The sequence below is a fragment of the Dendrobates tinctorius genome, unplaced genomic scaffold (genome assembly GCF_039654945.1).
Source record: "Dendrobates tinctorius isolate UK_male_01 unplaced genomic scaffold, ASM3965494v1 ptg000187l, whole genome shotgun sequence".
In the NCBI taxonomy this organism is placed as follows: domain Eukaryota; kingdom Metazoa; phylum Chordata; class Amphibia; order Anura; family Dendrobatidae; genus Dendrobates; species Dendrobates tinctorius.
The window spans coordinates 3,437,029-3,449,636 of NW_027361854.1; the positions used below are offsets into that span (position 1 = coordinate 3,437,029).

The window sequence follows — 12,608 nt, forward strand, 5'->3', positions numbered from 1 at the left end:
TCCACTTTCTCTCTGCGGACATCCCCACCATCATCATGGGGGACTTCAACATCCCCATTGACACCCACCAGCCTCCAAACTCCTGTCACTTACCTCATCCTTTGGACTTACACAGTGGTCCTCCACAGCCACCCACACAGATGGACATACATTAGACCTCATCTTCACCTGCCTCTGTTCCCCATCTAATCTCACCTCTCCCTTCCCCCTATCTGACCATCTACTCACCTCATCCTTGTCCTTCTCACCTGCCCCCCATGTCCAGCCACTAGCACATCCTCGCAGAAACCTTGCACACCTACACATCCAGACTCTCTTCTACCTCTGTCCTCCATATCTTCACTCCACAACACGGCCAGTGCCACTGCTTTCTACAACGCCACCCTCACATCAGCCACTCAGTCGCTCCTCTCATACATGGCAAAGTGCGACAAACCAATAGGCAACCCTGGCACAACAACCTCACCAAAAAACTTCGACAAGCATCCAGGGTCGCGGAGCAGCGTTGGAAAACACGCCTACCAGACAACTTCACTGCTTTCAAACAAGCTACACTTGCCTTTAAATCAGCCCTCACCTCTGCTAAACAGACCTATTTCACAAACCTTGTATCTTCATTATCCCACAACAACTATTCAGCACATTCAACTCTCTCCTCCGGCCACCACTGCCACCTCCAACTTCCCTCATCTCTGCTGAGGACTTTGCCACCTACTTCAAAAACAAGATTGACCAAACAAGGCAAACCTTTACAGTTCAACCACCCCAACCACTCCACACACCAGACCTCTGCCCTTCCCTAATAACCTCCCTCTCCAACATCACTGAAGGAGAGTTTACTCATCTCCTTTCAAAATCACGCCTCACCACCTGTCCACTTGACCCAATCCCTTCCCACCTGCTCCCCAACCTCACTAACATGATCATTCCAGCCCTAACCCATCTCTTCAACCTATCACTAACTTCTGGTACCTTCCCCTCTGCCTTCAAACATGCCACCATAACACCCATCCTCAAAAAAATCAAACCTTGACCCAACTGCTATGCCCAGCTATCGCCCCATATCACTGCTCCTGTTTGCTTCCAAACTCCTTGAACAGCATGTCCATGCTCAACTTTCCTCCCACCTCTCATCTAACTCCCTCCGTGATATCCTGCAATCTGGCTTGCGCCCCCACCACTCCACTGAAACTGCCCTGACCAAAATTACTAATGACTTACAGCCAAAGCTAACAGACAGTTCTCCATCCTCCTCCTTCTTGACCTGTCCTCTGCCTTTGACACAGTTGACCACTGCCTACTACTACAGATTCTTTCTTCCCTTGGCATCAAAGACCTTGCCCTGTCCTTCCTCATACCTTTCTGACCGCACATTCAGCGTTTCCCACTCCCACACTACCTCCTCATCCCGCCCTCTCTCTGTTGGAGTCCCCCAAGGCTCTGTCCTGGGTCCCCTACTCTTTTCCATCTATACTCTTGGCCTAGGACAACTCAAAGTCCCATGGCTTCCAGTACCACCTGTATGCAGATGACACTCAGATCTAGCTCTCTGGCCCAGATGTTACCTCTCTGCTGTACAGAATCCCGGAATGTCTATCAGCCATAGCCTCCTTTTACACTTCTCGCTTCCTAAAACTCAGCGTAGACAAAACTGAACTCATTATCTTTCCTCCATCTCACGTATCTGTGGTGCTAATAAAAAGTATGGATATCTTATAGCCTACATATTGTAATATATTGTTTATATGCTTTGATACAGTGTGGTCACTAGACCAAGTGTGGAATGTATTGCAAATATGAAATATGGTTGTTTGAATCCAAACACAATATATATTGCAATATACTACGGTGTTTGCTCTGTGTTAATACCGTAAGACAAGGTTAATTGTTCTATGGTCTTTGAAGCTGTGTGTTTCAAGGATTCATTATCCTGATTTGCACACAAGTGACCACTGTGATATGTGCTTTGACAAACAGTGATACTGAATACTTTCTCTTTTCTATACACTGCCAATTGGGTTAAAAGGAATTGGGGGGTGGTTGATGGGAATTCTACAAGGAGCTTTCCAACTAATTATGTGTGGTATTCTAATATAAGTAGGGCGTAAGAGTTGTGCGGTGTATTCTTACACATGTGCTGGGAAAAATTACATAGACAATAGGAAAAATAACAACTGTACAGATAATGAATATTTATGCTGCTTGAACAAGGAAGTCTTGTGTTCAATAATAGTATGATGCTCGGAGACAAGGGAGACCAAAATGTTTTGATGGTTTCATGTAGCAATGGTCATGCATGACATCAATAATCAAGGACCGATTGTGATACAAATGAGACAAGCATGAGTGTGTGCCTGGGTTACGATAGGTATCCAGTTTTCAGAACAGGTGATTATGGAAGTCATGCTGCCCATATGCTATCATCTTAGAGCGTTATGCTATGATCATGAAGAGTTAACTTTGTGACAAGCAACATATGGTTGAACTTTGAACAGAAGCAAACAACCTTGAAGCATTAGCATTGTGCTATTGTTAAGAGACATGCCAGTGGCAAACAAATCTTGGGTTGTAATCAGTAACAAACAACCTATTGTGCAATGGCAAGATACTGATGAGTAAGCCTAAACATACTGTACAGATGTGATAGGGGAGGATGTGGAAGCTGTGTATAAAAAAGGGGACCCTGACTCAGTGAGGTAGGGACATTTCCAGAAGGTATCGTGGACGCACGGTTTCTGTGATGACAAGACCAGAGTATTTCCTTCTCGCTGACACTGTGATCCCTCCAGAGGAGAAGTGATGTTACAATACTTGATAATGTATTGATGCTTATTTCTCTATTTACTATAATTCATATTAATTGTATGAGTCACATGAAATGAATTAACAAAACAGGGTAATATATCTGCCATTCCATAATTCAGGATTATCCTGATGTAATCTTAATAAATTGTTATATTATTGTTTTACCATAAAACTGTATTCAGTGTGCCTAATTTGTATATTAGTGAGCGTTACGTAAGTAAGAGTGTACCCGCCCTGTCGCTTTGACGTGGTAAAACAGTATCTTTCCTACCCGATGTATTATGGTAAACGGCGTCACGCTCTCCCCCGCACCTGAAATCCGCTGCCTCAGAGTAACTCTCGACTCTGCCCTGTCCTTCAAACCACACGTCCAATCTCTTGCCACCTCCTGTCGCCTCAAACTCAAAATTATTTCCAGAAATCTGTCCCTTCCTCAGTCTTCATTCTACTAAAACTCTTGTACATGCCCTCATCATCTCCCGTCTTGACTACTGCAACACTCTCCTCTGTGGCCTCCCTGCTAACTCTCTTGCACCACTCCAGTCTGTCCTCAATTCTGCTGCCCGACTAATCCACCTCCCTCTTCGCTACTCCCGTCTCCGTCCTCTGCAAATCCCTCCACTGGCTCCCAATTCCCCAACGAATCCAGTTCAAACTACTAACACTGACCTACAAAGCCATCCACAATATTTCCCCTCCCTATATCTCTGAACTAATCTCCCAATATCTTCCCTCACGTAATCTTCAATCCTCCCAAGACCTCCTACTCTCCTCCAAACTTATTCGTTCCTCACACAACCGCCTCCAAGATTTTTCCCGAATATCCCCTTATCCTCTGGAATGCCATGCCTCAACACGTACGATTATCCACCACCCTCGGATCCTTCAAACGGAACCTGAAAACCCATCTTTTCAGGAAAGCTTACAGCCTGCAATGACCATTCTGCCGCCTGAGCTGCCGCCTCATCACCACCAGAGTTGCTGCACCCCCGACTTTCTGTCTCTTCCCCACTATCCCGTAGAATGTAAGTCCACAAGGACAGGGTCCCCTCCCCTCTGTACCTGTCTGTCATTGTAAATTTGTTTACTGTTAACAGTATCTATAACTTTGCATGTAACCCCCCTTCTCATGTACAGCACCATGGAAATAATGGTGCTATATAAATAAATAATAAATAATAACTACCCAATCCTAGTCTCACACAACATATGTCAGGAGAGTGGAGAGACCACCCAAAACTGACAAATTCAAACAAATATACAGTGCTCAGCAAAAAAGGAGTACACCCCCTTTGAAAAGTAAAATTTTAATCAATATTTCACTGAACACAAGGACAATTTCCAAAATTTTGACAAGACCGAGTTTCATAGAACATTGTTTAACCCATAACATGAAAGTAATGTTAATATAATGTAACTTTCATTAGAAAAGCTTCAGTTTTACTCAAATTAGTTGATGTAATAATGAATACATCCCACAAAAACAACTATATCTAGTATTTTGTATGACCTCCATGATTTTTAAAGGACAGCACCAAGTCTTCTAGGCAAGGAATAAACAATTTGACGATTCATTACAACATCTGTATTTTCCATTCTTCAAGAACAACTTCTTTTAGAGCCTGGATGCTGGATGGAGAGTGATGCTCAACTTGTCTCTTCTGAATTCCTCACAGGTATTTGATGGGGTTCAGATCAGGAGAGACACTTGGCCATTGAATCACTTTCACCCTGTTCTTCGGAAATGCAACCGATGTGTTTTGGATCATTGTCATGTAGGAAAAGTGCACATCTACCAAGGGCACAGAGTGATGGTAGCATGTACTCTTGAAATATAACATGTAGCTCCACCACACCAACAGCACTCATGTCACCCCACATAAGGTGAATGCCACCATCTTTCATTGTAGGCACCATGCATTTAGGAAAATGAAATTAGAGAAGTTTGCTGAAGTGAGGCTCTCCACTGTCTCACTATGTTAATAGCTCTATGCAACTTCCTGCTTCTGAGTTGTGAGGGGGAAAACTGTGTGCAGCAGGTGAACACGTGAGAGATCTGAGCGGTTATGTTTATGATGAATGGTATTATATTTGTAGCAATGCAAGATACAATCTTGTATATTATTGAGCAGAAGGTAAACCCAAAAGGCTTCTCTGTATGGTTTGGCACTGCTTACTCTGTCAGTGAGTAGTAAGAAACTCAGATTAACTCTTTAAAAGCAGCTGTGTCCTCCTGTTAGCAGATTTCCTTTAAAGAGACTGTCAACATGATCCACATCAAACTATTTTTTTTAGGTTGCCAACTGGCCACATAATGTCCTCCAATAACTTTATTTAATCAATCATACTAACAAATGAAATTAAATATATTCAGTTTTAATTAATGTGAAAATGAAGCAGAAGTCCTCTTGCTATGACTGAAAACGTCCTGATCCTCTGCCTTGTCTGTTCCATCACCTTCTACTTGAGTGAATAACGTGATATACCACCTTCTCTTGCTTGAATACTGTCTCAGTCAAGGAGAAGATAGTGGTGTGAGACAGCGTAAGGGTCCCGTTTAACTTAGTGACGCACCAGCAAACCTGACAACGATACGACCTGGTAAGGATGGCTGATGATAAATGGTCGCTAGCAAGCTGCCAAACAGGCAGATCTCTTCAGCGACGCAGCAACGATCTGGCGATCCATGTAACAACCTCGCCAGTTGTTGGTACCTTGTCACACAGCAGCTTTTCAGATGATTCCCGCCTGCGACCCCGACGAGGTCGCTCATCGGCGTCAAACACAGCGATGCGCACTGGCCAGCGGGACGCCGACGTCGAAAAAATGGCCCAGGACATTCAAGCACGATCAGCGATATCCAGCGGGGAGCCGGTCACCGCTGCGTGTCACATGTAGCGAGATCGCTGTTGCGTCACAAAATCGGTGATGCTTCAGCGATCTCGCTATGTGAGAAGGGGGCTTTAGGCAAGGAAAGGAGCCGTTAAATTTGCATATAAATTTAAAACTGATTTTTTTTTTTTTCAGTCAAGTAATAAGTGATTGCATAAAGTATAAAACATGAATAACGAGATCTTTTAGCGGGGGAACATTTTGAGATCCTCTTTAGTAAACAGCGGTGCCATCTTCCCTTTACTGAGCTGCATAATGCACAGGGGATTTTATCACACGGCTAATACTAATATCCTTTCTGAAGCAGAATTCCAGCTCCTGGGCGGAGGTGAGAACATTTGTTGTCAGATTTGCATTTCACTAATTTGCTGCTCATTTGGATGCATTAGTTTATTAAAACACCATGCTTGGGAATCTGTTTTTAGATGATTTGAGAAATTAGGCAAATCGATTTTTCCATTGTAATCTGTGCAGCAGTGACTCATGAATGCAATGGCCTTTGGCATTTTCGAGAGACGATCCTGACTCCTGCCAGATCTGGACACAAGGCTCCATTTATCATTCAGATACAGAAAGCCAGTGACCCCCTCCCTGCCCTGAGAAGAAATACTGACCAGATATAGAGTCCCTGTAATGCAGAGGGAAGTCATCTGAATTATTAATGATATGCATTTCAGAAAAGTCAAATCTTCTGCCAGAACTGATATGTGCTCTTTAAATCCCAAAATGAGACCCTGAAGCACAGCCTTTGGGAAAGTTTCCTTTAACTGAAAGCCATTGCTATTTTTTGTGTTTGTTTCTAGCAAAGTCAAAGGCTAAATTCATCAAGACTGAAAACCACATTGTGCAGAAAGTGGGTCACATCTATAAAGTGTCCTAAAAAGATGAAACGTATATTTTTTTAACATCACATGCACCAATTACAAGAAAAATAAATCTAAACAAGTCATACATTAGAATACCAGAAATGTGAAAACATTATTTTGTAAAACAGTCATCTCAGCCATGTGACCCTTTAGAAAAACAGGTCTACATCTATAAAGTATTAACATATGCCTTGTCTGATCCGGCACACGACAGGTTTTAGGAGCACAAAATGACACACACAGGTTTCTGTTCACATTAGTGTTGTGGGGTCATAAATAAAAACCCACACCCCCATGTTAAATCGACTGCAGAGCGGACACAGAAGGCAACTCATGGACGCCAGACATTTAAATGGGGGTGGAGTGGAACGCTGCCATGACCAACATTATGATAGTTACAAACAGCGCAACGTTTGATGACAGATTAAAAGGAACACTCCTGTTAAATGACATACCCAGTCATCACAGACCCCTGTGATTTTACATTTATAGGTTTTAGTTCCACTTATTTGTCATCTGTATATTAATTATCTGATCATACAGAGATGTAGGCAGAGTATAACAGCCATATTTACTGACACTGATTAGAGTTCATTGCTTGGCTATAGAGTTTAAGAGATGACCCCTGCCGGATGTTGATGCCAGAAGACCATCGGTGGACACCGTATGGAATGAGAAGGAGGAGCGCTAGACCGAAAGAAGAGAATAGGTTTATATTCTTACATCTTCCTTCAAACTCATAGTGGAGAACCCCTATAAAAATTGTTGCTTTAGTGGTCCTTACGATGGCACGCTGTTCTTTTAATTATTAATGCTTAAATATGTTGACCAAGGTGGTCAGGTCACATAACATACAAAAAGTAAACACGATGGCTGATAACGTCGCAATGTGTTACACAAAGTACATACATTTTCAAATTAAAGTGCTATAGAACAGTAATAATAATTTGAAGTGGTTTCACTCATTTGCCCTTTTCAAATATATAATGTTACGGGTTCCATATATCTAAATTTCACATAAAAATATCTGAATAACAATATATAACATTTGTTATCATAGGAGTAAATCTCACACCGGACGAGGATGACAGAGGAGGATGAAAAGAGCAATAATCAGAGTAACACATCGATAAACATAAAGCTTATAAAATCTCACAAGGGTGACGCTAAACTTTCTGGGGTTCTTCAGAACGTGAGAGACTTCCAATCATTTCTACACTCCAAGGAAGTCCAAAGGAAAATGGAAGCAGTTAAAGGGGTGTTCTGGCTATAGCTTTCTGGCCTCCAAATACCTGGGTAAAATAATAAAATCAGATATTACTAAGCCTTCCCTGGTCTCTGCGTACAGGCTGCAGCGGGAAAGTCATGCCCAAAGTATGCAATCACAGAGCGCAGTCTTGGAGAGGCTACAATGGCAGAGCCGCTGCGCTCAGTGATTGGCTGTAGTGATAATGTGCGCTGTAGTTGTGACCTCTCCGCTGCAGGCAGTACACAGAGGCCAGCGCGGCGGCAGAGAGGCAGTGCTGGATTAGGGGAGCATAAGCTAGAAGCAGAAAATCCCTTTTACCATCTGCAACAAAGCAGCTTTTATTTTATAAGGCAGAATTCACATGACCATGAGAAGGATTCAGACCTGTCAAGCGGAAGTAGATATGTTTGTCTGTTCCCCTGACTGCAATGCACCAGTGAGTAACTTGGCATGATTTACGCCGCTTGACTTGTCTAGGAAAGAATCCGATGATGCATTTTGCAATATGTTCCACATGCCGTCTGTAGTAGACCAGAATTGAAACTACAGTCGTGTGAATTCAGCCTAACGCACATTCAAAAGTGTAGAGAGCAATGCGAGATACAACAATGGTCGATTACACCAATTTCTCAACACATCTCCCCATTGTGAGACCGATGGGCACTTAGTGGATATACACTGTTACAGCATGTACCTTACCAACAAAATAGGGCAGATATTATATTTACAAAGTAAAAGCCTCTGGTATATTATGCGCATAAAAAAGGCACAAATTGAGCACAAGTGTTAAAGGCTACTTCAGCTGGACGAGCGGTCATGTGCAGATGCTATAAAAGGAGGTTTAGTACTCTTGTCTTCCATATGTTACAGCTAGGTAGTGGGCTTAAGACTGAAGACTGATGTTTTCTCGTCCACTGGGCAGAATTACACTTAAAATTATCTAATAAAATACATTCATCCAATATGTGTCTACCAGGCTTGGGTAAAACTGTCCAAAACGCCTTCATTTTCTCTGTTCCCTCTATTTTTGAAGTCCACACAATGAAGGAGAAGAGGGCATTGACTCTGGCTAATGAGAGGGTGAGATGTACCAAGAGCCATTGCATTAGGCACAACAACTTGGCCTTTTATCTTCAATCAAATGCGAGTTTATACCCTGAGAGCACACCTCAGACACGAATGACCGGAGTGGTGGCAGTAAGGGGCACAGTAGAGCCGCATTCATAGTCCATGTCAACGATAGTCTGCGTGTTGGTGTTTAGGCTGCTCATAGATGTGCCAGTGCCAGTCTGCCGCTCTCTGAGGCTCTGTAAGTAACTCTGCAAGAGAAAAATCAATAAGTAACATAATGAGAAGTGCTTGTAATCTCAGCTTTTCTTCCCACCATACCCTGCACTGACTATGGGAATAGCCATCTGACATTAAAGCGCACCGTATGGAAGTGAAATCCCATCGTTGGTGCCAGCCGTGGTAAATTCTCCTACCAAGCAGGGGTCCTAGGTCGCTTGGTTCCAGACAACACTCAGTAGGTTTAAGAAACAGAAGAAGCATTAGACACAGAATACAGCCGTTCTGTCCATGATGAAATCTACCCACTCCTCTACAAATTCTCTACCTTTAACATACGCTAACTAAATATTACACACTTAAGTTCTATTCTATATTTCTGTGTTTCAGTCTTTTGGTGGTGTCCTACAGACTTGTCCACTGTGTACATGGCCCATGTGTTTGTATTCAATTGGTTTCTTGTTTCTGCAAGATTAGGAAGGTCTCCACCTCTCCCTTGTGGGCCGTGCACATATAAGCCGTCTTCTACAGCGTGTCCACATCGGACATTACATGTCTGAATCCTGCTCATATAGGTACTATACACATGATCAGGTTTTTAAATACATCGGTTAGGACTGCTCTGAGATGGGTATACCTTGACGTTTGGTAGAGCGGCTTAGAATACATTTCTTGCAAAAAACATATTAACCAAACACCCTGTTTTGTAATCTTTTTACTAGCACTTGCTGTTTACTGTTACTTTTTTACAGCAGAGTATTTTTATACATTTGTTATACTGTGTTTTTCTGTGTTTCAATTACTTTGTTGTATTAAATGGAACCTATCAGCAGGATTGGGCACAGTAGTCTACACACTGTCCAGTTGGCGCCGTTATACTGATTACACTGATACCTGGGTGATGAAATCCGCCTTGTGGTTGTTGTGTAATCTTTATTTGTAGTTTTCAGTTAATGAGATTCTCGTGCCCCGGGGCGGCCTGTGGGGAGGGGGTCTTCATGTGGTGCCATGATTATGAATAATCGAATGCAGACTGCTGACAGGTCACTCATCCCTCAGTGACCTGACCCTTATTTTACATACTGATTATATGTATTGGGGGGGGGGGGGGAAACATTTAGCAGGCAGGCACCAGCGCTGCAGCATGATCGCATGTATAATATGTATTAAATTGTTTTATTTGCTGATATAAATTTATTTAGAAACAAATTCTTAAAAATGGCGCTGGCCACTGAGCAGTAGATATCTTGCCGCTAACGCCATCTCGCTAGAGGAGATAAAAAGAATTGTCGCCACAAAGATGGCACCAGCACAGAAGCGTCTATCGGATCGCCGATAGATGCTACTGCACAGGTGCGGCAGACGCCATATTGAGACAATTTTTTTTTAATAAATTTATATCAGCAAATAAAACAACTTAATGCATATTAGACATGCGATCATGATGCAGCACAAGCGCCGCCACTGGTGCCTGCCTGCTGAATGTCATTTTTATTCGGTCGTCCATGACAGCACCACCTGAGAGAGGGGATCCGCCATTCAGGGACAGGAAACCTACAGATACAAAAGGGCGGCACCTCTCCCACGCATCAGTTGGTTTCCTGTTCCTAGAGGACAGGACTTCCTACAGATCATCCGTCATGGATCGTCAAGGAAATTCCCAGGCCGGCTAACCGACCCAGGCAGCGGGGGCGGGTGTCTCCTAACTCGGTCAGTGCGGGGTCCCTGGAAGCGCCACGGTGGGGCCGGGCAGGTCTCCACAGCAGTGTACGGAGCAGGTGGAGCAAGGGGTCCGAAGGACCGCAGTCTCAAGAGTGCCAGCACCGGAGGTATATATACCCCGGGCCCTTCCTGGTGTGTTCCCCCCGGGGTCCGGTCTTCTTCTCAACCTCGTCCTGCGTTAGTGCCCAGTCAGCAGGTGCATGTCGGCGCACGGGGGGGTGGGTTGGCTGGAGGCATACCGGGCCAGGGGCGCCATGCCAGCTCGTTCCCGCGGTCTCAGTTTGGACGGCGGAAGTGGCGGGGCCAGGAACGCTGAAACCGGAAGTCGTGTGCCGGACGGCTTTTTTGTATGCGCCGCAGGGGCGCAGCTGGGGGAGGTCACAGGAGGGTCCCAGGTGGGAGGTGCCCTCGGCCAGAACCCTGCTGACCCGGATATTCGGAGGCAATATAAGACAGGCTGGGACACTGCTAGGGTGCTTCTGAAGGCCCATTGCAGCAATCGATACGACGGAAGCCCCAAAAGACCAACAGGATGAGGTGCAGGAGCACCCGCAGAGACAGGCCTCAGTGAAGCCTCATACAAGTGGCCAGCAGAAGAAGCAAGGACGAACGAGCGGACAGAGACGCAGAAGTTCCTCCAGACTGAAGGATCCCCCTGCCTCCCTCCGTGATCCAGTACCTGCTTCGACTGCATGGGTAAGAGACCTCCGTGAAAGTACCCTGAAGCAGTGTTCTCTTATGTTTTTTCGCAGGGGAAGAAAAGTTGGGGAAAACAGAAGCACAGGGAGTGTGCCTTCTGTAGTTGCCCCTTGCCAGATGCCCACCCTAAAAAGTTGTGTCAGCCATGCCTGCGACAGACGGTAGGGTTTAAAAAGGAACGATAGTCCATGGGTAGATTGGCAGGCCCTTACACTCTCCCCCGTTTATACAGGTAGCGAAGAGACGCCTGACTTCACCACAAGCCTGAGGGAGATAATCAGGACAGAGATGAAAGCCCTATCACAAGGGGAATCTTCTAGGAGAAGAGAGGCTAGTTTTTCGGGCTCGGAGTCTTCGGTCGCCCCTAGGAAGGATGATGACTCCTCAGAGTCCCCTACCTCCTCTAGCCGTTTCTGCTTCCCCTTAGCCCAAATGGATAGACTAGTCAAAGCAGTAAGGTCCACCATGGGGGTAGCGGACACAAAACCAGAACTCTCAGCACAGGATATGATGTTCGGTGGTCTAGATCCTAGGAAGCGCAGGGCCTTCCCACTAAATAACAAAGTCCAGAGCCTGATAGACAGAGAATGGAAGAAGCCTGAAAAAAGGGGCAGCTTGCCACCGGCCTTCAAGTGGCGGTACCCTTTTGATGACCCAGTGGTAAGCAGATGGGACAAAGCTCCTAAGCTTGATGCGGCAGTAGCCAAAGCCTCCAAAAAATCCTCCATACCTTTTGACGACATGGCCTCCTTAAAAGATCCGTTGGATAAAAAAGCGGATTCATTTCTAAAAGGAACATGGGAGATGTCAGCTGGCGCTCTAAGACCAGTGGTAGCTGCCACGTGCACAGCCAGATCCATGATGGTCTGGCTAGATCAACTGGATTCTCAGCTGAAAGATGGAGCCTCGAGAGCATCCATCCGGAAGACCCTGCCGATCATTCAAAACGCCGCTGCCTTTTTAGCCAATGCCTCGGCGGATTCGCAAGGATGGCGGCCAGGCCGCAGAATTGTCTAATGCAGCTCGAAGGGCTCTCTGGTTGAAGTGTTGGCCGGGAGATATCCAGGCCAGGTCCCGACTCTGTTCCA

General features: G+C 44.9%; 1 protein-coding gene across 4 annotated transcripts in view; it reads right to left on the bottom strand.

The window, feature by feature from the left end:
- Positions 1 to 6,564: 6,564 nt before the first annotated feature.
- The window catches only part of LOC141055585 (transmembrane protein 198), a 69,988-nt gene continuing 63,944 nt past the window's right edge, over positions 6,565 to 12,608 (bottom strand). Inside the window, exons 5-6 of one of the 4 annotated variants that reach the window (XM_073552236.1) lie at positions 9,245 to 9,333; positions 8,994 to 9,131 (exon numbers count right to left, since the gene is read on the bottom strand). In XM_073552236.1, coding sequence (XP_073408337.1) covers positions 9,080 to 9,131; positions 9,245 to 9,333 — 141 coding nt within the window. In that variant the 3' untranslated portion in view covers positions 8,994 to 9,079. Of the gene's footprint in view, positions 9,132 to 9,244; positions 9,336 to 12,608 lie in introns of all 4 variants that reach the window. The other 3 variants (XM_073552238.1, XM_073552235.1, XM_073552237.1) reach the window with 3 other exon arrangements.